Below are 27143 nucleotides of genomic sequence, written 5' to 3'. Positions count from 1 at the left end.
TGTCAAGAGACTCTGAACATAATAATCAAAAGGCAGCCCTGTAGCTTAACTGAAAATGCTCCTGGAAGAAAATGCAAGAAAGTCTGGCATTGATCTCATAAAAAAAGCCATTCCCAAGACTACAGAAGAGTAGCACACACCACAGGTTTAGCCCAATAGCATCTCCTGAATTGAGTTCATTGTCACCAAAATGCATTTTGATTCTATTTATGAAAAATTAGCTTCTGTGTTATGAACTGAACTCTCCCAGACGTTTTTTTTTCCTCTTTAAAGGCAACCAATATCAAACTTCAGATTCAAATCTTCCAAAAATCCCTGAAGTTTAACTATTTCTGTTCACAATGAATATATCCTTTAAAAACTTTCAGAATATATCCTTTAAAAACTTTCAGAGGGGGGAAAAGTGATACAGAAGACACATCAATGTTCGAGTAATTTAAAACAAAAAGGTAGATTTAATGCAATAACAACATTAATCTGAGGATAAATAAATCCACAACAGACTTTGAAGTTTGGATTTTTTTTTTTCCTTTCGTGGCAGAGAGAATGGTTTTCTTAAAGCACATAGGACTGAAGATGTCAAAACAAAATGTAATCTCTTAATGTCCAGGTCAAACAGGCTTGGTCCTCCCTGCTGCCCTCCTAACACGTGCCACTGGCCAAGGTGATAAATTTCTCTCATCTAACTCAGGATGGATGTTAGTTTCAAGAGTAACTAGATGGTTTGTTTCCAGAATCATCTTCTTGTGATCCCATGCTCTGTAAAGGAGAGAGACAATCCATTTATGTTTGCTCTAGTCAAAGGTTTCCCACCAGCCCCGAACAAGCACACCCACTCCTTCCCAAGGACAGTCACCCTGTGTGCAAATTAAGAGGCTGTAGTTTGCAAACTTCCAGACCGTAGTTTGAAAATGCTCTCAGTGAATCTCTCTGTGAACTTAGTGACAAAGATTTTCAAGAAATTTGGGCAATTAAACATTTAACCTCAAATCAAGTTCACATTCCTGATGAGGAAATACCTCTCCTTTTCTACCCAAGCCAAGTCGATTTAATGACGGGAACGCTAGTCACCTTTTGTACGAACTGGGGGTTCACGGTGATCTCCTGATCCATGGCCTTCAGTCGCTCATCCAGCTCAATGCACTTCAGCATCTGGTGAGAGACACATTTGAAGGTTGTTAGTGAGTTTAGGTCCATTTACCTCCTTTTTAACCTTGAGTATTAATATGGGTCCTACAGGTTCACAGTCTCATGATCTGAAACACTGGGGCTACACAGGTTTTGGAATCAGAATTTTTTGAATGCAGAAAGTTAACAGAATATAACTTCTACATATTAACTAACACCCCAGCAGGATCTAGGGAGGCACCCCATAATCAAACACATTAATATTTGAGAAGTGAAACCTAAAAATATGCACACTAAGCAGGATAAAGACCACACATCATTTTGGGTGAAATGTGCCATCACACTGAGTTACCAAAAACCTTCAGTTTTCAGGGACTTTTGGATTTTAAACTGCAAAAAAGGGAGTGTGGGAGTATACTATGCTACTCTTCATTGCTTTTAGGCTTCGAGATTTATTTATTAAAAAAATTTTTTTAAAGATTTTATTTATTTATTTGACAGACAGAGATCACAAGTAGGCAGAGAGGCAGGCAGAGAGAGGGGAAGGGAAGCAGGCTCCCTGCTGAGCAGAGAGCCCAATGCGGGGCTCAATCCCAGGACCCTGATATCATGTCCTGAGCCGAAGGCAGAGGCCTTAACCCACTGAGCCACCCAGGCGCCCCTAGGCTTCTGAGATTTAATGTTAGATGTAAGAAATGCAGACTGGCCACACAGTCCCAACTCATGGCTTGAACCCAGAGGGGCACTCAGAGCAGCATGATCTCAAGAGCCGCAAAGGGGACCCTGCTCCAGCCCTCAGCTGCTGCCTGGGAACGGCGGCATGGCCCTCCTCTCCCAGCTGCCCCGCTCCCTCCCACCTGGACCAGGAATCTCAGTGCACCTTCCTGCAGGAATGAGGCTCTACATAATAAATGGTGGTTGGGTGTGAATAAAATTGTACCCATTGTAAGACCCTAAAGTGTTTTAGTAGCTAAACTAGGCTCTGGTGAGCTGACGGGAAATCCAACCCACCATTTACTTATAATCATACAATCTGGGAGAAGTTGAAGCAATGCCTGTTTTCAAAGTAACTTTTTAGGAATGAAGATGTTCCTAGAAACTAGTTGGGAACTACCTGTAGTTAAAACGAAAATTGTCCTGGAGCACAGAGGCAGTATTTCAAATAGAGCATCTCAAACATCGATCAAAACAAACAAACAAATCAAAATCTGGTGTTCGTATTTACCTCCTGGTCGATGTTATGAAGCATGGCTGGGTTATTATATTTTTCAGGGTTATCATGGAAACTGACCATACCATCCTTCTGATTAATACTTGCAAAAATTTCACCATCCTCTATCTGTCAAAAAAAGAAATCAGGAAAGTAGTTTAGACCCAGATACTTTATAGATCTACAGTGTTTCAATATAATCAGGGGAAAGGACAAATAGCAATAAATTTGTATGTATTTTTAAGCACTATCTGTTCATTCAGTATTTACTGAACACCTACTACGTGCTTAGCACCATTATAGATGCTAAGGGGTGCAAAACACACACACATCCACACACATCTGCCCTTGCAATTTTTTTTATTGAGGTAAGTTTCACATAATATAAAATTAACCATTTTATAAGTGAACAATTCAGGGATGCCTGGGTGGCTCAGTCGGTTAAGTGTCTGCCTTCAGCTCAGGTCATGACCCTGGGGTCCTGGGATGGAGCCCTGTGTCAGGCTCCTGTGTCAGGCTCCCTGCTCAGCAAAGAGTCTGCTTCTCCCTCGTTCTCTCATTGCCACCTCCACCCCTGCCTGCTTATGCTCTCTCTCAAATGCATACATAAAATCTTTAAAAAAATAATAAAGTGAACAATACAGTGTAATTTGTAATGTAACAACCACTTCTATCTAGTTCCAAAACATTTTCGTCACCCAAGAGAAAAGCCTGTATCCATTGGAGTAGTGTCTCCTTTTCTCATCTTCTTTCGCTCCTCACAACCACCAATCTACTTGTGGACCTGTGCATCTGCCTGCTCTGGACATTTCGTATAAGACACGTGGACATATCATACCAGACCGCATATGCTTCTTTTGTTTCCCGCATCACCCAGCACAGTGCTGGCAAAGGGCCTTGCATCTTCACCTGCGAAACCCTAAGACACCCTACTATAAATTCTCTTTGGCTCCTTGAGGAAAATTTTTCTGCTAACGCTGATTCCAAGGTATTTTCAAGGTCTATGTTTGTTTATTTGCCTCAGTGACTGGGGATTTATTTGACTGGCCCTTAGAGCCAAATCCTGTCCAGAAAGTTAGACAGTGAGAAACCAGGAAGTCTCATGAAGGTATTATTAGGATTCTTAACACATTGCTCCACATTTAAGCTTTGGAAAGGACAGATGCTACTTATGCAACGGCAACCAGGCTCACGTAGTCAACAGAATACATCACTCTCTGTGTGATCACAGACAGCCGCCTCTTTAAAACACAGGTAGACAATCATCCTACGATCTCACTGATACGAGCATTTTGAGAAACCAGACAAGAGTATCATAGGGAAAGGAAGGAAAACTGAAACAAGATGAAACTAAAGAGGGAGACAAACCATAAGAGACTCTTAATCTCTGGAAACAAACAGGGCTGCTGGGGGAGTGGGTGGAAGGGAGGGGGTGGCTGGGTGGGGGACACGGGGCAGGGAACATGTTTTGGGGAGCGCTGTGAATTATGTAAGACTGATGAGTCACAGACCTGCACCCCTGAAGCAAATAATACATTAGATATTAAAAACAAAACAAAATAAAAACAAATACGTGGGTGGACTATACCCGAATAAAATGCAAACCTATGTTTACCACAGTAGTTCTTTTCGTAGTAACCAGAACTAGAAACAACCCAAATGTCCATCTAATTAACGGGAAAGTATACTCACACAGTGAAATACTGTAGCCCTGAAAATGAAGGAAAGCACATGCAACATTTCGCTCATAATATCAAGCAAAAAAAGCCAGACCCAAACAAGTATGTCCTGTACACATCCTTCTGTATAAAGCTAAAAAACAAATACAAACTAAGATGTGAGAAGTCAGGGTAATACCTTTCTAGCCAGGGGCAGGGCTGGAAGCAGGCAGGAGAGATGTTCCTGGGGTGCTGAAACACTCTGCTTTCTGACCTAGGTGTTGCTTTCACCGATGTCTTCTTTTTGTGGAATGTGTTTGGCTATACACTGCAGTGTAAGTTTTCTCTGTGCAGGCTGTATTTCAAAAAAATGTTTCCTTAAAAAAATCCCTAACATACAATCTGAATAGGCCAATATCTATTAAAGAAATTGAATCTGGGGCACCTGGGTAGCTCAGTGGGTTAAGTGTCTGCCCTTGGCTCAGGTCATGATCTCAGGGTCCTGGGATCGAGCCCCGCATCGGGCTCTCTGCTCAGTGGGGAGCCTGCTTTTCCCTCTCCCTCTGCCTGCTGCTCCCCCTGCTTCTGCTCACCCTCTCTCACTGTGTCAAATAAATAAATAAAAGCTTTTAAAAAAAGAAATTGAATCAATAAGTAATAACCTTCTAAAACAAAAAGCACCAGACCCAGAAGGATTCACTGGTGAATTCTACTGAATGATTAGGAAGAAATTATACCAATCTGTAGTCTGTTTCAGAGAACAGAAGCAATACTTCCCAACTTATTCTATGGGAATACTTCCCAACTTATTCTATGAGGCCAGCATTACCCTAATATTAAAACCAAAGATATTACAGGAAAGAAAACTTGAGACCAGTATCTCTCATGAACACACATGTAAAAATCCTGAAGAAAACAAAAGCAAATCCAACAATGCATCAAAAAGAACCATACAGGGGCACCTGGGTGGCTCAGTGGATTAAGCCTCTGCCTTCGGCTCAGGTCATGATCTCAGGGTCCTGGGATGGAGTCCCACATTGGGTTCTCTGCTCAGCAGGGAGCCTGCTTCCCCCTTTCTCTCTGCCTGCCTCTCTGCCTACTTGTGATCTCTGTCTCTCTGTCATATAAATAAATAAAATCTTAAAAAAAAAAAAACAAAAAAAAAGAAGAGAGAGTCCAGAAATTGGCCTATGTAAATAGTCAACAGATCTCTGACAAAGAGCAAAGGCGAGACAATGGAGCAAAGGTGGCCTTTCCCACAAATGATACTGGTACAACTGGATATCCACATGCAAAAACACAGACCTTACATCCTTAACAAAAATTAATTCAAATGGGTCACAGATCTAAAGGTAAAATGCAAAATTGCAAAATTCCCAGAAGAAAATGTAGGAGAAAACCTAGATGATCTTGGGTGTGATGGTAACTTTTTAGATATAATGCTAACGACACAATTCATGAAAGAAAGAATTGATCGGCTGGGCTCCATTAACATGAAAAGCTTCTCTCTGAAAAACACAATGTCAAGATGAGAAGACAGACCGCAGATGGGGAGAAAGCATTTGCAAAAGGTACATCTGACAAAGAACTGTTATATACAAATACACATAGAACTGGCATAGTTGGCTCAGTGGAGCATGCGACTCCTGAACTCAGGGGTGGTGAGTTCGAGCCTCTCGCTGGGCACAGAGATTAGCTTTAAAAAAGAAAGAAAGAAAGAAAGAAAAAGATATACAAAGAACTCTTAAAACTCAACAACAACAACAAAACCAAATAGATTAAAAAATAGGCCAAAGACCCAAACAGATACCTTACCAAAGAAGGTATATCAAATGCTACCGAGGACGAGGGCCAATCGGCCCTCTCTTTCATTGCTGGTGGGAACGTAAAATAGTGCTGCCACTTCGGAAGACAGTTTGGCAGCTTCTTACAAAACTAAACATAATCTTACCACATGACCCAGCAATCAGACTCACTGGCATTTACGGAAGCGAGCTGAAGACATACATTCACACAAAACCTGACATGGATGTTTACAGCTGCTTTACCATAATCGCCAAACTTTGAGAGCAACCGAGATGTCCTTCGGGAGGTGAACGGATAAACTGTGCCACATCCAGGCAATGGAACATTACTCAGCACTAAAAGGAAGTGAGCTATCAAGCCATGAAAAGACACTGAGGAACCTTAAATTTTGATACTAAATGGAATAAGCCAATGCAGAAAGGCTACATACTGTAGGATCCCAACTACATGACATTCTGGAAAAAGGAAAACTATGGAGACAAGAAACAAGATCAGTGGTTGCCACGGGTGGGACAGAAAGGCAGCGCACAGATTTCTAGGGCAGTAAACAGAGCTCTGTGTGACACCGCAACAATGGCTCCATGCATGTCATTATACGCTTGTCCAAACCTACAGAATGTACACCTCCAAGAGTGAGCCTCACGTAGAGACTCTGAATGACCATGCGTCTGGAGAGGTCCAGCAACTGTAACACAAGCGCAACTCCTGTGAGGGCTGCTGTTAACGGGACAAGCTGAGAATGTGCGGGGTGCATATGGGAAATCTCTACCTTCCCCCTCAATTTTGCTATGAACTTCAAACTGCTCTAAAAAAATTTTGTCTTATTTAAAAAAAAAATCCCTGCCCTCATAGACTTTATACTCTAGAGCGAGTCTTGGGCTCACACCGTTGTTGGGCAGTATGGATCTCCTGGGCCGGATCGCTGTCTGCTGGGTGATGGTCCTCTGCATTGCAGGATGGAAAGTGGCATCTCTGGTCTCTACCCACTAGATGTTAGCACCCCTAACTGTGACAACCAAAATATCTTCAGACACTGGCAAATGTCCCCTGGCAGACAAAACACTCCTGGTTGATCCAGAGCCTGTGAGGCTCTGTCTGGGTTGGTTACACAGGGTTCAAAATCCATCCCTCTCCTTTGATCCCTCAAAGCATATCCCTAGCTCATGAGTCCGTGCAGGTGTCATACACATTTGTGTATTTCTTCTCACCCACCCAAGAATGAGTTTCCTGGGGGCACTATGCGCACTCAGTCTGTGTAAGCCCTGCGGGGTTTACTTAGCAAGGTGTTCTTGACAGGCATTCCAAGGTTGGTCATGTCAGACAGATTTTGTCTGTTTGGGACGCGTGTGTGTGCTCTGAGAACTGGGCTGAAGAAAAATACCTCAACATCTGTACGTTGCATTATGGAAGTAAAATACTCCATTTTCACAAGGGAAAATCGTTTTACTATGACCATTATCCTAATCCTGATATGGCAGCGCTCCTGAAATCAGAGGGGAGATCATTAGCAGAAAAATATAAAGCTGCCTTGCAACACTCAAGATTTGCCTGACCTGGCTGGAGGATGCAAGTCTGGTTTGATGGATCGGATCAGAGCCACATATTTTCAAAACCGAACAGGGAGGTGGATTACAATGTATCAACTTGCTGGGTCACCATATACTTGTTTATTTATTTTTAAAGATTTTATTTATTTTTTGAGAGACAGAGAGCATGAGTGGGGAGCGGGGGTAGAGGGAGAAGCAGCAGACTCCCCACGGAGCAGGGAGCGTGACCTGGGGCTCACGGCAGACACTTAACCAACTGAGCCACCCAGGCGCCCCTACCATGTACTCATTTAAATGATGCTTATCCGAATTTGGGGAGTGGAGAGATGTAACTGGGACGTTACCAGCAGGGATAACCGTAATATCTGATTTCTGAAGGCAGGTACTGAGATGGGGCCTGCTTTAGCCCCATTTATTGCCACCATCGCTCTAAGTGTGATCATGAACGATGATGGCCCACAAGGAGGGGCTCAAGTCAGATCCCAGTCAACGGCTGTCACCCTCTAGCTGGACATCCTTGATGTGAGCAGCAATGCCCGGCCCTACACAGGGGCACAAGTTCATGACTTCCTCATGGATCAGCACATTGAGCAGCACTGCTTTATGACTCTTGGTACATGTGAACTATTTCACAAGTGTTTTAAAATTTTAACAGGACACTCCATGTGTATCATATCACGTATCATATGAGTACATAAGACTGAAAAACCCCATAGCTTTTAAGGAAGTAAACCAAAATGTCCAGAGGTTGACTCTGACGTTTTTTTGGATGTCCCGCTCTTTCTTTCTTTCTTTTTTTTGTTTTTAAGATTTTATTTATTTGACACACAGAGATCACAAGTAGGCAGAGAGGCAGGCAGAGAGAGAGAGAAAGAGAGAGACAGAAGCAGGCTCCTTGCTGAGCGGAGAGCATGATATGGAACTTGATCCCAGGACCCTGGGATTATGACCTGAGCTGAAGGCAGAGGCTTTAACCCACTGAGCTACCCAGGCACCGCCCCCCTTTTTAAAAGATTTTATTTATTTATTTGCCAGAAAGAGAGCGCACAAGCAGGGGGAGTGGCAGGCAGAGGAAAAAACAGAAGCAGGCTCCCTGCTGAGGGATCATGACCTGAGCTGAAGGCAGCCACTTAACCAACTGAACCATAGGCATCCCTCTCTCTCTTTTTTGGTATTTCCTATAATGAATATTTATGACCTTTATAGGGACAAAAATTCACTAATTCAGTTTTTAAAAGTGAAAGCACACTCACCATGTGTAGGACATATTTCTCTGCCTCCTGAGGTCCAGATAACTGCACACGACTAGCCATATCTTGTAACGACAATGTTAAAAAGGTCTGAAATTCAGAAGTAGAATTAATCACAGGTAAAACAACTGAGGACATACGTTTTATTAAATGTGTACAGAACTCTACTTAATCACTGAAAACCTGCTTTCCATGACTGTGCAAAGTAATTTTTTGTTGTGAAGATGACTTGAAGTTGATGAAGCCTGCTGTGGTCATCAGTTTCCTAGAGGAGTCATGACCTCCAGATATGTGTCCTGCACACACTTCCCTCTGTGCCTGAGAGACTTACACACTCGTACACACTCAGTTATTTACTACAGCACCATCTGCGAGAGCAAAGGCCTAGAACCACTTAAATGTCCACTAACAGAGGGCAGGTTGGTGCAGTCCGGTATAATTGCACCAACAGACTCCAACACAGTTGTTAAAAAAAAAAAAAGAGAGAAAAAGCAAGGGTACTTCTCATGGACTGAAAGAGAATCTGAGATGATAAGGTATACCATTAAATATAAAAAAGGAGAATGAATAGGGTGCAAGGCGCAGTGTGTAAATGAAGGGAAAGAGAATGTGTGTATCTGTGAGAGAGGGCGGTGTGCGTGCATGTGTGTTCTGTGCACAGAAAAGCTCTAGAAGTCCACCCTAGAAACTGGTAATGCAGGTTGAAGAAAGAAGAGGGGTGGGCTAGGGTATGGAAACCAGATGGAGGTTTTTGTATCTTTGAATGTTGTATTGTAAATGTATTGCCTATTAAATGTAATTGACAATATCACAGACATTCTTCAAGATTCAAAGCTAAAATGTGTAAACCACGTGGGGGATTAGGAGGAAGCCAGTATTTACCTCTGCTCCATTGGAGACTGGAAAATGTCGCCTTTTGGGAACACATTAAGAGAGCTCTTTTTTAAGGAAAGCTGGCATTATTTATAGCAATGGCCTTTTCAGAGCAGGGCATGTTAAAACCCCGAGGCTGAGAATCTTTAATAAGCCAATCTACATCTACTTTAAATCTATATCTACTTTAGTTCAGAGAGTAGCATCCAAGAAAATGAAATTATTGTTAATTTTTAAAGAAGTACACAGCAGTTTAACCCAAGTGAAGACTTAAATTTCCTATATCCTTGCTTGGCCTACTTGGCTCCAAGACCTCCCCTCCTTACCACTCTCTGGCTTCTCCAGGTCCGCCCACTGTCATATCCTCCACCCAGAGCCCAGCAGCCTTCCCACCACTAGGTCGCCTAGCAACAGACACCTCCTATTCTGGCTCCTCTGCCTCTACACCCTGTCCCACTGCTGCATCTGACTAGACTCCTTCTCAGGAGATAAAAGCAATCCTATAGCTTGAAGCTGCTCTCCGTTTCCTACTACCTGTAAGCCTGGGCCTTTGGAAGTCACCTGAGATTTCATGTTTCCTCTATACTTTTTTGTACTGTTTCAACACTTGGTAATCAGCATGTTTCCTACCATCTGAAACCATCAGCTTACTTCCATTTTCAAACCAAATATGGCGTGACTGGCCTACCTTCTGCACAGAGCCCATTCAGCTGTGCCTAAGTGGCAATGTCAGGGTAGTGCCATGTCAGGTAAGAAGTTTGAACAGAGATTACACAGCCCGGGTGGCTCCACACTGGTCACAGGGGACTCGTGTGTGCATCATTAGTTCCACGCCCTCCACCCACGGCACTGTTTACCTCTCAGGCTACCTTTCTCTGCCTCCCCATGGAGCCGTATCTCCTACCTGTCTTCCTTGTCACCTGTTCCTCTTCTCAAATACCCTGCTCTAGCCCTGGAAAGACCAAAAGGTATAAATCAAACATTTTCTAAGTCATCAGTTGTAAGAGCTGTTGCTTAGGAGAGACGTCCTGCCACACTCTGTCCCTGTCTCTGCTTCCTCAGCCCTTAGGAGAAGGAGAAAAGAGGGGGAGGCCCCAGGGGAAGAGGAGAGGCCATCTGAGGGCGCCACTTGCCTCACCTTGGTTAGCCTCTGAATATTCTTCTTATAAAGAGAAGACAGGCACTGCTTCACCAGGCCCATGTTGTTGTCACGAGTAAAAGTCTCGCTGTGCTTGTTCACCAGGTTGCGGAGTTCTGAGGGATTATTGGTTGAATAGACTTGTGCTAACTCGTGGTACGCATTGCTAAGAGGCTACAGGTTTAAAGCAAAAAACTGGATTAAAGCAGTAGAGATATACACTTCGTATAGGAAGCAAAAGAAGACGCTACTATGTTTTGAACAAGTACATTCAATATCCTTTTCTGTTCCCTAACAAGTTATAATTTACCCAAGGCGAATGCCTAGTTTTTATACGTGATTACACTGGGGGAAAAAAAGAAGGCAGAATCTTCCAGCACTCTCAAATCTCTTGCACACTTTCTCTCTCTCTCTCTCACACACACACACACACACACACCCCTCACTGGATGCAACAGGACCATCTGTTCTTTTTTGATAAAAGAAAAGAAGACAGAACAAGAGAACTAACAGCGGCTGAGGGCCTGCTAAGACCCTGAGCTGCCTTAGGGATTTTACAGACATTATGCTCTATTTGAAATATTAAGAAATCGGGGCAGAGGTCTGAGAGAATGAGGGGTGGTCATGAGGGGCACAGGCAGAAACTGGGTTCAAACCTCTGTCTCTACTCTGAAGTCTGTGCTCTTTACTGAGACTGACAGCCTCATAAAAAAACTACTAATGCTTGTGAATGACATCCTGCAGTCATAAAGACATCACTTTATAAAAACACTATTACTGGGACACCTGGGTGGCTCAGTGGGTTAAGCCTCTGTCTTTGGCTGAGGTCACGATCTCAGGGTCCTGGGATCGAGCCCCGCATTGGGCTCTCTGCTCAGCAGGGAGTCTGCTTCCCTCTCTCTCTGCCTGCCTCTCTGCCTACCTGTGATCTCTGTCTGTCAAATAAATAAATAAAATCTTTAGAAAACAACAACACTCTCACTAAAATAGGCCAGCTCAAGGGCCACCTGAAGGGGCCATGTAGTTCTCCAAAACAATCTGAGAATGGCTACCCTAAACCTACCCTGCCCATCACTCTTCCATGGGATTCGAGGAACCTCTCTTAACCACCTCTTCCCCCACCCCAATCTGTGACGGGGCAGCCTAGAGCCCTAAGAACCACAATAAGGGTCTTTAGCAAAGAACACTGAGCTATCTTCAACAAGACAGCATAAAAATCTTCTCACTGGAAGATTTTCTAATTGATATCCTGAAATTTTGAGTTCTATACAACAAAGAACAGGGTTAAAATTGTTATCCAAATGACTGTGACCTCACGACCTCTTGAACTACCCATTTTTATTATAAACCATGAGTATGTATTTCAAAACATTTTTTTAAAAATAATTGTTTTTTAATGTGATTCCAAACCTGGGTCCTCAGTGAAAACAAAAGTTCCGTGAACAGAACTTACGGTTTTTCATATAGGGGCTCTAGAAAGATTTCCCACGCTTGGGCAGATTGAGTTCAATAAAATCAAAACTGCCCTTTTAGCATTTCTGCTAAACTATAACGAAGAATAACAATGACAAAATTACACAACCTTTATAGAAGCCTAAACATCTATGGCAATAATCCCTCAAAGCTAAAGGTTGAAAACAAATTTCTAAGAAACATTCCACCCCAGTCAGGTGGCTCCAGACAGTAAGTGTCTACTATTAAGTTTATCAAAAGTCTGCTAACTTGAAGTTGCTGGGAGAGCTATGTCATTATGAAAGAAAATTACAGAATTAGTTATCATTATAATCTCCTTATAGACTTAACAAGCCACTTAAGACATCAACTCAAAAAAACTCACCTTAATGAATCTACCCACAATTTGAGATGTATACTTTGGTAGCTGTTGTACTTTTCCAAGTAATATCAAAGAAACTAGAATATACTTTTTATAGGATTCCAACATGATGTGACTGACCGCCATGGCAGGAGTAGTTATAGCCTGAGCAACAGGAGAGAGAGCACAACACAGCAGAAAGGGAATCAGCCATATGTATCACTTGAATTAAATAACAATTCTTCCACATCCTGTATTTTTAATACCATCTTTCTTGAGATGTGATTCTTATGCTGTAAAATGACCCTTTTCAGGTATACTCTTTGAGGCTTTCGGTATATTCACCATGCTGTCCGACGATTTATGACCGTTACATAATTTCAGAACACTTCATCTCTCCAAAAAGAAACCCCACACTCCTCAGCAGTCACTCCCTATTCCCTCTTCCCTCCAGCCCCTGGCAACCATCATTCTACTTTGTCTCTATGGATTTGCCATTCTGGACATGTTGTAGAAATGGGATCATAATAAATATGGGGGCTTTTATGACTGGACCAGCTTCTTTCACTTGTTGTCAAGGCTCGTCCATGTTGTAGCAGTTACTTGGTGGCTGAATCATACACCACTGCATGGCTGGACCACATTTTGTTTACTCTCCTCGGTTGATGGGCACTTGGGTTGTGTCACCGCCTGGCCACTAAGAATAAGGCAGCTGTGAACATCAGTATACAGATTCTGCTGGAACCCTTCGTCTTCGCTTCCCTCAGGTATATTCCTAAGAGTGGAATTGCTGGGTTGTGGTGGTAAGTCTAGGTTGAACATTTTGAGGAACTCTGGACTGTTTTCCACGGTGGCCACACCATTCTACACTCTCATGGGCAGTTTGAGGATCCCAAATTCCCCACCTGCTGGTCAACGCTAGTTATTCTTGGCTGTCACTTTTTCATTCTAGCCGTCCTACTGGGTGTGAACTGATACCACACTGTGGATTTGATTTGCATTTCCTTGACCACTAGCCATGGTGAGTATCTTTCATTTTATTTTTTTTTTTAAAGATTTTATCTATTTATTTGACAGACAGAGATCACAAGTATGCAGAGAGGCAGGCAGAGAGGAGGAAGCAGGCTCCCCACTGAGCAGAGAGCCTGATGTGGGGCTTGATCCCAAGACCCTGGGATCATGACCTGAGCTGAAGGCAGAGGCTTTTACCCACTGAGCTACCCAGGGACCCCGTGATGGTGAGTATCTTTTCTTGCATTTATTGGTCGTGTATCACCTTTGGAAAAATGCCTATTCAAATCCATTGACCATTTTTAATTTTCTTTTTTATTTTTTATTGTTGGGTTGTAAGAGGTCTTTGTATATTCTAGCTGCAAGTCTCTTTTCAGAAATGGAATCTGCAAATATCTTCTTCCATTCTGTGGCTGCCTTTCCACATCGTTTCGCCCGGATTTATGAAGGTCATAATATCATACCCAAGTCAGTGCAAATATTTCAAATCAAAACCCAAACCGCTGAGCCTGTGAGGAATTTAGATTCTACAGAAACAGTCACCTAAGTGCATGCACATACACGTACAAGGACTCCTGCCACAACACGGCTCTGACAGTGAAACGTACATTCCCGCTAATCAAGGACTAGTCATTCAAGTAGGTCAATGTGTGATGTGGCATGAGAAGGTGCAGCTGCTTTCACTTCTTGCTTCTATAATGCTGCATGATCTGATTTTTTTCCAGTAAGTACATCTTCCTTTTGGAATTTTTTTAAGCAGTAAAAAAAAAAAAAATCTGTATCATCTTCTAAAATTAAGGTACTAATGCCATCTATAGCTGCCTGTGTGTTAATCAAACACAGCTGCATGAAGCAGATGAACACTAGACAATGTTTGTCACTAGTGCAGAATCTGGATATAAACACGCTTTCAGGGATAAGGCAGCTATCTATATCAGAAATGTTTTGTTTTTAACATTTCAACTACTTGTGCTAGGGCTTTTTTCCTAAGTGCACTAGTTACTTGCCTGCCTTTTTTAAGGCCCTCATCATCTTGGTATTTCTGGCTCATCAGTATGTTACCAGCTACCATACTGGGCTATAAAACGATCATTCACTCAGTGGCTGCAAGGTATCTTTATCATTTTGGGAAGAACTCAAACTTTTGACTCTGTACTCTGAAACTCTAAAAGAGAAGTCACTTTGAAGATTTTTTTTTTTTTTTTTTTTTTTGACAGAGAGAGAACACAAGTAGGCAGAGAGGCAGGCAGAGAGAGAGAGAGAGAGAGAGAGAGGAGGAAGCAGGCTCCCTGCTGAGCAGAGAGCCCGATGCGGGACTCGATCCCAGGACCCTGAGATCATGACCTGAGCCGAAGGCAGCGGCTTAACCCACTGAGCCACCCAGGCGCCCGAAGATTTTTTTTTTTTTTTAAAGATTTTATTTATTTATTTGATAGACAGAGATCACAAGTGGGCAGAGAGGCAGGCCAAGACAGAGGAGAAAGCAGGCTCCCTGCCCAGCAGAGAGCCCAATGCGGGGCTTGATTCCAGGACCCTGGGATCATGACCTGAGCCGAAGGCAGAGGCTTTAACCCACTGAGCCCCCCAGGCACCCCTACCTTGAAGATTTTACCTGACCAGACATCATTTTTTGGAATAAGCTCTATATCTAACATGGAGCTTGAACTCAAGACCCCGAGATTAAGAGTGGCACGTCCTACTGACTGAGCCAGCCAGCTGCCCCTGACAATACACATCCTTTAATGACACCATCTAGGCCGGGCAGCACCTTCTGGTGACTCTTCCCTCTGTCCCCTTAAGTATTTATCAACCCCTCACTCACTGAGGCAATGTTCCGTCAGAGACACATGCCACGCACGCCTATTTATGTGTTAACATTTCAACTAAATTGTGAGTTCCTTTATCCTTTATTACCTTAATGTGTGCTATGAATGTAATAAGAAATATAAACTTCTGGGACGCCTGGGTGGCTCAGTTGGCTGAGTGGCCCAGTGGCTCAGCATCCTGGGATCGAGTCCCACATCGGGCTCCTTGCTTGGCAGGGAGCCTGCTTCTCCCTCTGCCTCTGCCTGCCTCTCTGTCTGCCTGTGCTTGCTCACTCTCTCTCCCTCTGTCCCTAACAAATAAATAAATAAAATCTTTAAAAAAAATGTATAAACTTCTGACAAATTTCTTAAAATACTAGTATTAGCCAATGTTGTATCTCTTTCTCAGAATCTAAAAAGTTCTACCAAATTCTGTATCTCATTGCACACACCAGTGGCCATTATAAAGACACAAAGCAGGAAAGGGTTTTCCACATAAGAATGTTTCACTTATGGGGTAGCTGGGTGGCTCAGTGGGTTAAAGCCTCTGCCTTGGGCTTGGGTTATGATCCCAGGGTCCTGGGATCGATCCCCGCATCGGGCTCTCTGCTCTGTGGGGAGCCTGCTTCTCCCTCTCTCTCTGCCTGCCTCTCTGTCTACTTGTGATCTCTGCCAAATAAATAAATAAAACCTTAAAAAAAAAAGAGAAGAGTATGTTTTACTTATGAAAATAAATAAAACTCAACAGAACTCCACACATGGTTTTAGAACAAAAAGACACTTCGGACATCATTCAGTTCGCTCTCTCCTCTTTCTGCAGAGCTATAAAGGTCAGGTGATGTACAGAACTTAACCTGAATCAGACAGGGTGTGAACGGCAAGCCTCGATCAGACCCCATGCAGCAGAGCTCCTCCCTCCACTGCCACTGCCCTTCAACTTAAGGAACAGTTTACCACTGTTTACTTAAAGACAGAGAAACAGTGTTTAAAAGGACCTCTACCCAAAACTCAGAGGCCCGACGTCAATCCACTACAGCTGTATACATCTCTGATCACACAAGTTCAACACAACCTTGGGGCATTTAGAGAGATGATTACCTGTTCATAAAAGTACAGTGCTCTTTCGAAGTTCTTCAGCCCGGTGTAGATCATCCCTCCATAATAATAGTAACATAAAAAGTGCTTTGCATCATAGGCTCCATTCTCTTTACAGATATCCATCATGTCCACATCAAGGTATGGAAGGGCAGGCTTAAAGCATTTTGCCAGCAAACAAAGCTGTGAAAAATTTTATATTACATCATCATTTTAATTGTACTTGGCAGGCTGTAGCAGAAGGAGCAAATTCATGATTCCAGAAAGGTCAAGAAAATATTTTAAACCATTTTATTGATTAAAAATGTTCTAAATGTTGACACAGTACCCCATTTTCTTAAGCATTCAGAATAAAACAGCATTTCTTTATACAAGGACAAAGCAGCTATGAGATAAAGTACTCCACAGACGAATGGAAGCACCTATTCATAGCCCACCTAGCACTCATTCTGTTCACAGATGCCCAGACAAGTGAGTCCTTTTTCTCTTTAAAGAGAAGAGAAAGAGGGCACCTGGGTGGCTCAGTGGGTTAAGCCGCTGCCTTCGGCTCAGGTCATGATCTCAGGGTCCTGGGATCGAGTCCCGCATCAGGCTCTCTGCTCAGCAGGGAGCCTGCTTCCTCCTCTCTCTCTCTGCCTGCCTCTCTGCCTACTTGTAATCTCTCTCTGTCAAATAAATAAATAAAATCTTAAAAAAAAAAAAAAAAAGAGAAGAGAAAGAGATCAGTATGGAATGATAAAAATAGAAGTTTCTCTTCAATTATTTCTTTTCAATTGCTAAATCCTGTATGTAAGTAGAGGGAATTGCTCAATTCGAACTCAAGAAGGCAAGCACACAGCAACGTCCTGTGACTGTGCAATGCTGGCACAGGGGCGGATCTAGGTGTAGACACAGAGCTGTGCGTTTAGGACCACGCACTTTACTGTGTGTACGTGATACCTCAATCACCACAGGCTTTTAAAAGCTAAAAAGTAAAGAAAAGCACCTTGATGTGATACTAGACTATGTGTTTGGAATAATCCGGGTGCCATGTTATTAAAGACACAATCTACACCCCATGGGGCTGGTTGAAACCCCCCCACCCCAGTCTTATGGAATACTCTAGAGCTGTAAAGCATTGAAGTGGAGTCCTCTCTAAGACACAGTGAGTACAAAAAAGACAAGAGTTCATACAGATCATTGCTATTTGTGTTAAAAAAAAAAGAGAGAGAGAGAGAAAATGCACACATTTGCTTATGTGGGCACAAAATATCTTTGGAAGGATACACAAAAAACGAACACGGATTTCCTCTGCAGAGAAGAGATGGGTGGCTAGTGAGCAGGGTGGCAGGAAGACTTCATTCCACATCTTCCCTTTTGCCTTCTGGGCTTATAACCACACAAAATAAAATGAGTAACACTTCAAGGTGCAAGAAGTTACCTGTATTTGTTCTCAGGGTCCATTATGCCTTAAAAAGAAAATGACTTGGGACATTCTTAACATCAAACCCAATAATGACTCAGTTTCCTCACATCACAAACCTACTGCTGAGCCCCACTCTACAGTGTGTGTTCAGCAGCCGCCAGCTGAAAATTCCCTTCCTAACAATGTTAGTGAGTATATTTTTCAACTTCTAGAACCTATCACAGTCTCCACCAATAATGCCCCATGACCAACCTCCCACCTCTGCCTCAGGGTGACTCGCACTCCTCGGTGGCTCACCTGGCAGAGATCGGCGTGTATTGAGGTCAGCTGGTTTGTATTCATCTGCATCTTGTCTATGGCTTGCTTTAGGATGCCAATTCCTCGCAGGGGCTGTCAGAAATGACATCTCTTTCAGATAAGTTCTCAAAGATGGCAGCACATTGGATCTTATGTTGTCACTTACAAATAAAAAATAACACTAATTGATAGGTTCCTTTAAATAACAATATGAGGTTTCCATACTCTTTCAGGAAATTTCTGTCTCTAGTCAATCAGTAAACATTTTCTTAAGCTATTTCTTACGCTATTTTAGAGTAATTCGGCACGATTTTTTAAATCATAAAGCTTTTTTTTTCAATGCAAATTAATAATCAAAAGCAGTATTGCCAAAAAAAAAGGAGTATTACTTTATCAACAGTTCATTATATTTATACTGAAACAAACAAAAAAATTCCAAGTTATTTACAATAAAGAGCCTATGGCTTAGTAAACTTAGCTGTAGAGAAAGATGTCGGCATCTTCCCACAGGGCAGTCTAGGGATCAGCCCAACATCACCATCTCTTACCTGATAATAAATTCCTATTGAAACTAATACCATAACTTATAAACAGACCATTTCTTGCCTTGATTATAAATAATAAGACCGAGTTTCAAGTGAGGTAGTCAGTTTCTGGACAAGAGATGTGACTCTAAAATCACTAAATAACTTAACGTGGGTTTTTTCAATAAAGACTTTTTTTTTTAACCATTTCTTTCAAACCACAATTTAATATTCTGACAAAACACCAAATAGTTCTTCCTGTCTTATCTCCTTCCAAGCACTATCTGAAAGTTCAATTTCAAATAATAATTTAAAAGAAAAAAAAAACCCAAATGAAAACTTGTATCACGGAAGTTAAATAAGGACCAAACATCTGTTTCAGATTAAAGCAGATGAAAGAGACAGGACAACCCAATGCAATTCATGATCGGAGATTTTCTTTTGTTGTAAAGGACGTCAGGGAAACCATCAGCAAAATCTGAATAAGATCAGTAGATTTGTTTAAAGGATCCTGACACCAATCACTGTATTCTGGTTATATATGAGAATGTCCTAATTTGTAGGAAACAGTCATTGAAGTATTTTAGAAAAAGCAGCAAAGTATCTGCAATTTTCTTTCCAATGGCTCAAAAAACAAAACAAAAAAGCCAGAGAGAGAAAAGATGGGACGTCTGGGTGGCTCAGTTGGTTAAGCAGCTGCCTTCGGCTCAGGTCATGATCCCAGCGTCCTGGGATCGAGTCCCACATCGGGGGGGTCCTTGCTCAGCAGGGAGCCTGCTTCTCCCTCTGCCTCTGCCTGCCATTCTGTCTGCCTGTGCTCGCTCTCTGCCCCCCTCTCTCTCTGATAAATAAATAAAATCTTAAAAAAAAAAAAAAAAAGAAAAGAAAAGGTAAGTAAGTGCGGTAAAATAATACTAACATCTGGAGAATCTGGGTGAAAGGTACATGGGGATTCTTCATATTATTCCTGCCACTTTTTGTAAAGCTAAAATGTTATAACCAAAAGTTAAGAGTTCTAGCAAACAAACAAAACCCCAGTATATTACAACAAAACAGGCGCACAAACAAAACCCCAGTATATTACAATAAAACGTGCGCTAGGATAGTAATTCCAGAAACATCCACCTGCAGTAGCAGGCTGCCCTGAGGCACTCCCGATGGAGCCTCACCTGATGGAGGAGCTAGCTGTCCCCACAGCCAATGCTTGGCTACTACACCCATTTGCCAGGGTGCTCAGTACTAAGCTGGAACTTTAACAATTCAGTTCACTGTGTAAGTCAGATTTTAAAATGTAACCAGAGGGGACCTGGGTGGCTCAGTGGGTTAAGCCTCTGCCTTCAGTTCAGGTCATGGTCTTGGGGTCATGGGATCGAGTCCTACATCAGGCTCTCTGCTCGGTGGGGAGCCTGCTTCCCCCTCTCTCTCTGCCTGCCTCTCTGCCTACTTGTGAGCTCTTGCTCTCTGTCAAATAAATAAATAAAACTATTTTTAAAAAATGTAACCAGAGGGGTGCCTGGGTGGCTTAGTGGGTTAAAGCCTCTGCCTTCGGCTCAGGTCGTGATCCTAGGGTCCTGGTATTGAGCCCTGCATTGGGCTCTCTGCTCAGCAGGGAGCCTGCTTCCCTCTCTCTCTCTGTCTGCCTCTCTGCCTGCTTGTGATCTCTGTCAAATAAATAAATAAATAAAATCTTAAAAAAAAAAAATGTAACCAGAAATACTTGAATAACATTGCTTACCTGTTTCCTTTCCACAAGTGCGTTTGTCAGCTGATGGCAAAGCCCAGCAACTAGAAAGAGCAATGACAAAATGTTGACAACATCAATTGCTAGTCAGGCAAAATGCATTCGGTGGGAAGTAAACAAAGTGTTACTGAGCTTACAAGTGTCTGTTGCGTATCGAATATGCTCCCCATTACAGGTGCTGATGAAAAGCTGAACCTGTGAGAACAGCGTTTCGAAGTCAGGAACACTAGGCATGGAAAACTTCACAAATCTGGAAGAAAGAGAAAAGCATTAATCCATCCTGATATTTCACTGTGGAAACGAAGAAGCAACTGAGGCCAGAAGGTGAGCCAATCTCCAGTGCTCGATGAAGGTAAATGAGCCACAATCTTTTAAAAAACTAAGAAATGCACTGACCTAATTCTTGGCACAATCAAGAACAAAAAACTCCCTCAAATGAGGCCAAATACCATGTGGTCTAATATTCATGAGGGAACTGAATATAAATTTCTACCCCTAAATTTTCAAAACCATTTTTTTTAGAGCACCAAGGCACTTAGGGCTATTTACTCATTTGAAAAGCAGTTGTTGTTGTTCTTGCTCTGAGGACAGACTGAAGGGGGACAAGGACTGAGAGCACCAGACTGGCTAGGGCTGCGGCCCCGGGTCACAGGGTTCTGTGGTCTATCTGGGACAAAGAACCAGCTGATGGGAAGTCCAGAAAGGGGGGGGTTGGGAGGACATGGATGATCCACCCTGAGTCACTTGGCAGATGGGACCTTTCAACGACACTCTGAGAGCGGGTCAGAGACAGGTTTGGGGAGGAAATCAGATACGTTACTACTGCTCCCGCACTGCGTACAAGTAATCTACAAGCTCTTCTATTTTGCAAATAAGTGAATTGCTGAAACTAACTTCAAGAAAAATGAGATGGATATTACTGCTTGAACACACCTGCTTCTACATGTTTCCATTTGTTCTCCTGTCTATGTGTTTATTACCCTACTTAACTGTGTCACCATGTATCTGTAACCAAACTTCTCGTCAAAATGTATCTCAAACGATCTCATTTGGGCTTCAAAATTGGTCCGTATGGCCCTGTGATTTCCATTTTATTAAGTACAAATATGAAGCCCAGGGCCCCACACTTTGTAACTGAAAGCTCATAATTCAAATCCAGGGTACTCAGAAACAAGTTCAGCGTTCTCTCCAGGTTTTAAGATATACCTTCAAGTTTCGAAATGCTTTCCTGTACTTGACTTCCCTTGATACTCATCAACATGGAAGTATGTGTGTGCATAAAACATGCGTGCTATCTGGTTTTAACCAGCAAACACACACAGTAGAAATCTTCACCTGCCAGCACCATCCCAAAAGAACCTTCTGCAACGGTAGAAATGTGCTGTCCAACACAGCAGCTACGTATGGCTACTGGGTACTTGACAAATGGCCAGTGGAACCAAAGGGTTCACATTCATGAATTTACGTTTCAAGAGCCACATGCGGCTAATGGCTACCATATTGTAGCCCACAGCTCCAGACTTATTCTGACGGTCTCCTCTCTAAACTCTATTCTAACACATCTTTGCCTAAGAGTTGCTGGGCCAGTGAGCCAGACCCCTGCTTGAAGTCCATTTCCTCTGGGTTTATTTACAGTGTTTTCAACTTTCACGACAACCATAACATCCCAATTTGTAATACTAAAACATCAAGAGAAAAAGAATTCTGTCAAGCACACAGAGTTACAAGGAACCCTAAATGAAATAAGATCTATTTAATTTGGTCTTGACCAGCCTGGCCTTGTTTGAAGGGAATTGGAAGCAATGTTGCTTTGGATCATTGGTAATTTCACTCGACATGTCCCTGTGTCGACACCGTGCCCTGTGCCATCACTCTTCCCTATTTGCTTTTTGAGGTAAAAAATGTGGACAATTCGACAGATTACATGAAGAAAAGTATTCAGACACATGCAAACCATAGAGCCCACAACTGAGATAGCTGTTTGATTTTTAAAAATAAATTTCAAAATGTGTATAAACATAAACAACAATTGAAAAGTTATAAAACTGAAAATACAACACACCATGATTAGCTGGGATGAGGAAAATGTTAACTATGGTGACTTAAATGCATACTTGTGCAAAAGAGCACAATGTTGTTTACACGGTTTACTTTTCTACACCAAAAAAAATGACAGCCAGAAAGTGCAGAGCACTCAGGTTTAGCAAGCACAGAACTGTAAAAGAAGATGCCCCTTACAAAACAGCAAGGACGCCTAAGGAGTGCTCTTGTACATCCAGAGCCCCGAGCACAGTGTCCAGATGGGATAAGTTCTTTGCAAGGAGTTCCCCACTCTTGTTGATCAGTTCACAAAGCTGAGTCATTTGCCCTGGAAAACAGGAATAACACTATCATTCAGTTACGGCACTAAGAAACTATAGAAACTCTAACCACAGACTTCATACCCCAGCAAGCTATAACTTTATGATTTCTTATAGCTCCCTCATTTCCAACGAGGACTCAGAAAGGCCAGAGATGTGAAATGGCCTTGACTATGACCTCAAAACTAGACCTCCGATTTCACTCTGGCCCCTGAAAGTTTGCACATTCCGTCCGTTCTCTCTTCCATTCCCCAAGTCAGAAATGTACACATTACTATCACCACTACTCTCATCTCCCTCTCTGTATCCAAAACGTCACCAAATAGAATTTTACTTTTAATTTTACTTCCTAAGTCTCTTAGCTCCATTCCTTTTTCTCTCCCCTGCCTTAATTCAGACCCTTATCATTTCTTGGCCTGGACTACATCATAAATCTTTGAAACCGTCCCCCTGCTTTGCTCTTTCTCTCCTCCAATCCATTCTCTATACTGGTACCTGTGGGATCTTTCCAAAATGTAAAATTCAATCAAATAACTCCAAATGCTTTAAGAAGTATAATCCCTCAGCCGGCTAACAGGGCCCTGAGCTTCCCCAGCCTTACCCTCTGCTGCCCTCCTCCTTTCAACACACACACCTACTCTGGTCATGCCAAGCTCAGAAAATCAGACAACATGTCATGTTCTCTGTCATGTTATGTCTCTACACATCCTGTTCTCCATGCTTGATCTTCCCTCCTTCACTCTGTTCCCCTGGGTCTTCCTCTACCAATTCATACACTTCATTCAACAATCAGTCTGGGTCTTCTTTGGACCCTCCTATCATTCCCTCTCCCCCAGCTAACTTGAAAATGTGTTCTCTCTGTGTCCTCTCTGCATCACCTGGGGTTGTGGTGGTTAGGTCATTTAACATAAAGTCAGGCCGATGGGCCGTGTCATTTCTCCAGTTTCAGAATACAGTGCTTACCAGCCCATCAATCAACAGCCTGTTACTTAATCTCCAAATTGATCCACTAATTTTTCTCACATCCCAAAATGTTGTTTTAACAAAAGGTGTAGAATCTAATTAGGCCTGAGTTGGTACTCTGCAGGAGACTCACTGATTTCGATGGGTTATACAAATAACAGACACCATGGCCACATTCTATACTTCCAAACGCTACTAGCTGTCTTTCCGGGGCAAGGGGGTTGGCATGTATGGGTTTATATAAGTCCACAGGCAACAACCTCTTGTCTCCTCCTTTATAGTTCTCTTTTGCATTTTGAACTTCAAGCTATACACATCAGCTATTTGTACTTAGTAGCCAAGGGACTTTTTTTCCTTATCAAAAACTCCAAAAGCACTTAAACAGTATAATACTTAAAATCCAAGTGACTATAGCTAGGAGCTTTGGTAATTTTGTTTCTGTGGCTTCCCTACTGTAATTTAAAATTTTCACCAAAAATAAATATACTATATCACATGCACTGCAAAAACAAAACAAAACAAAACAAAAAAACAACTCACACCTGTGATCTAATTAATTATCATCTTTCAAGATAACACAAGTTGAATAGGGGAAATGCCATCATTTTATCACAAATCTCACTGGTAAATATGAAATAGCTTCTTCTAGTCAAATAATCTGCCTCCCTTTTTTTACTCACTACTCTAAATAAAACTTGAGATGGTACGAAACACACAGAAATAAGCATTTCAGTCCATTATTTCCCCCAATTAAGTAACCAATGCAGAGTTGAGACTTAAAAGCTGGGTCACTATGAAATCCTAAGATAGTTAACTAGTGCGGGCCAAGGAGAGAGGCAAAGGTAGTTCAGTGCCACAGGGTGCTTCTGACATGAGCCCAGTCAGAGATGTGGCCAATGAGATTTCCTCTACTCAAAGAAAGCTGGATATTATGAAATTCCCTTTGCTTAAGGTCCACATTAGAAAATTCTGAGTAGGAACAGAAACCTCATAAACATTTACTATGCAGTGAGCATGAAGCACAGAAGCCACAGGCAGTGGAAGTATCATGTTCATCTCTGCCTGGCAGACTGTGCCTAAAGCAGTGACTTGCACAGCAAGCATACAAAGCTTTCAGAGAAATCTCACTTGACGCTAAACAGTTCCACTTTGTAAGTGAGAAAACTGGCCCAGGGAAATTAAGTGGCTTACACAGGAAGTGACTGACAAGATTCCAACCCAAATCTAAGTAGCTATAGTACATCCCAGGAAGCAGAAGCCAAATAGTTGGTGGCATAAATGAATGAATGAAAGAACGGTTTCTTCATTGCCAAAGACTGCAAGTCTGTGCCTTCCCTGTGAACCTCGTTTCCATCATGAAGGGAAACCAGAAATATTTCGTTAAGCATGGCTTCATACCCGATCAGTTAACTTAAAGTAACAGTGAGCGCACTCCTCCGTTTTTACAAGGGGAAACAGAGACTCAAGAGATTAAAGGTGACATGTCCAAGGTCACATAGCTCCTAGAACTTTACAGTTAACAGCTGCTGGCCATAATTTATAACTGCATCTACTGCACTGCATATAATAGGTACTGTTTCAAATGTTTGTACAGGCTTCCTCTCATTCAATCCCAACACTTCTTTGAAGTAGGGACATATTTTTATTTTAGAGATGAAGAAACGGTGTGGTTAAAGGGCCCTTCACAGCCTGCAGCTAATTACTTTAATTCTGAGTCCAGCATTCTCTATTCAGGTGATGAGATGAATGAACCAAAGGGCATGAACATTTAAGTAATACTGGTCACCATTTCACCCCTGGAAATGGAGCCCTACAAGCAAGAGCTCGCTCGGCACTCTGCCGGACTAAAACAGGCGCGGAGGCTTCCCGAGGGCGCGCCGGCCGGCAGCTGAGGGGCCGGCCAAGGCAAGCCTCCAAGCCAAGGCACCCAGAAAGGATTCGTCTCGCGCCCGCTGCCCGAGGCCTAGTCCAGAGGCGGCCAGGCGCCACTGTGACAGACGAGGCTGTGCACCAATCACCACAGAGAAGGGAGGTCGAAGGGCCAACCGGCGCTCGGGAAGGCGCCAGCGGAAGTCACGCCCCCAAAACTGTCAAGAGAAGCGCCCGGGTGGAAGGGGCCCTGGCCGGGGGGAGGAGGGTCTAGCCAGCCCCAGGGACGGGAGGCGGCCGGGTCGCCGAGCGCACGGAGCGGCAGACGAGAGAGCAACGGAGACCGAGAGCGCGCCCGACCCCTCCGTGGTCTGAGCGCCACAACCGCGAGCCCGGCCCCGGAGACCAGGCTCGGGACGAACAGGGAGGTCCCAGCCGTCCGCGCTGGCGGCTGGGGTTGCAAGCCCGTCCCCGCAGCCCGGAGGGCCCGCCCAGGCCCAGCCCAGCGGCCCAAGGCCTCACCTTGAGCCGAGAGCTGTCGGACACTGTTCACGAACTGCTCCAGGGCAGACGCCATGTTTCCCCGCGGCGGCCCGAGCAGCAGAGGCAGCTCACGCGGGAAAAGGCGGCCGCTCTGGGAGGAGGGGCCGCACCGATCCTCCACAGGGCCTCAACAGCGACCCGACGTCACTTCCGCCGGCTCAAGCACCGCGAGAGCACACCTACCTGGGAACCAGTTACTGTTCCCATGGAAACAGTTCCGCTTCTCCCCGTAGCCGGAAGTTTGCTTTCTTTTCCTTTTCTCTTTAACCCGTGTGCTTGTAAAGTTTCTCCTGGTATTTAATGGGGCGATGGGCAAAGGAAGAAATTAAACTTGTAATTAGGCCTATATTTCTCGCATTTTGCTCGGAATGGCCGTCCCATTTTCCACCCGGCCAAATCCTTCAAGCCTGGCTTAATTCCCACCTCTTCCATGAGGCTCTTCCTGTCACGAAGACTGGAACCAGGCAGGTAGCCTGGATTCAAATCCCTTTCCTACTACTTACCGGCTGTGTGATTTTGGACAAATAACTTGGCCGTCCTCTGCCTGTTTTCCTCATCTGTAAGATTCTTAACAATGACCTCAGGCACGGAAAACACCTAGAACGGTGCACAGCACAGAGAGAGAACTGCGTTTTCATTCAAGGTATATGTTGAATGAATGAGTCTCCCCGTCTGGAATTGATCTATCCTTCCTCCAGTTGACTCCCAAAGCACTTTGTTCCTCTCATATAGGCAGATCCAGTCTGTTGCAGAAAATTGTCTCCAAAGCCCATACCATAGCCATTGCTCTTAACTGTCATGGAGTTCCTTAAATTCGAGCATCTGCCCTACTTACCTCTGTATCCTCTAAGGGCCTACCATAGCGTTTGGTGCATAGTAGGGACTGAGAAAATAAGCATACATTTTAAATTTCATCCAACATTGGGCGCCTGGGTGGCTCACTGGGTTAAGCCTCTGCCTTCAGCTGGGGTCATGATCTCAGGCTCCTAGGATTGAGTCCCACATTGGGCTCTCTCTTTGGCAGGGAGCCTGCTTCCTCCTCTCTCTCTCTGCCTGCCTCTCTGCCTACTTGTGATCTCTCTCTGTCAAATAAATAAATAAAATCTT

The 27143-nt window shown here is 43.3% G+C and overlaps 1 protein-coding gene across 3 annotated transcripts; it reads right to left on the bottom strand.

Moving 5' to 3' along the window:
• Positions 1 to 432: 432 nt before the first annotated feature.
• COPS3 (COP9 signalosome subunit 3) lies at positions 433 to 26195 on the bottom strand. Of its 3 annotated transcripts, XM_059378620.1 has the most exons (12): positions 26016 to 26195; positions 22540 to 22669; positions 20439 to 20551; positions 20296 to 20345; positions 18037 to 18129; positions 16338 to 16517; positions 12448 to 12588; positions 10611 to 10784; positions 8603 to 8689; positions 2354 to 2467; positions 1072 to 1152; positions 433 to 759 (listed from the first exon to the last, which is right to left on the bottom strand). In XM_059378620.1, the coding sequence occupies exons 1-12, from the start codon at positions 26068 to 26070 to the stop codon at positions 706 to 708; spliced, it is 1272 nt and encodes a 423-aa protein (XP_059234603.1). In that variant the 5' UTR covers positions 26071 to 26195; the 3' UTR covers positions 433 to 705. The 3 variants fall into 3 exon arrangements, with proteins under 3 accessions (XP_059234603.1, XP_059234604.1, XP_059234605.1); XM_059378621.1 differs by lacking the exon at positions 22540 to 22669; XM_059378622.1 differs by lacking the exons at positions 20439 to 20551; positions 22540 to 22669; positions 26016 to 26195 and having other exon boundaries at positions 18037 to 18197.
• Between the last annotated feature and the right edge of the window lie 948 nt (positions 26196 to 27143).

Source organism: Mustela nigripes, chromosome 16 (genome assembly GCF_022355385.1).
Source record: "Mustela nigripes isolate SB6536 chromosome 16, MUSNIG.SB6536, whole genome shotgun sequence".
Lineage (NCBI taxonomy): Eukaryota > Metazoa > Chordata > Mammalia > Carnivora > Mustelidae > Mustela > Mustela nigripes.
Note: the sequence above shows the minus strand (reverse complement) of the source record. Positions and strands in the feature narration are given on the sequence as shown.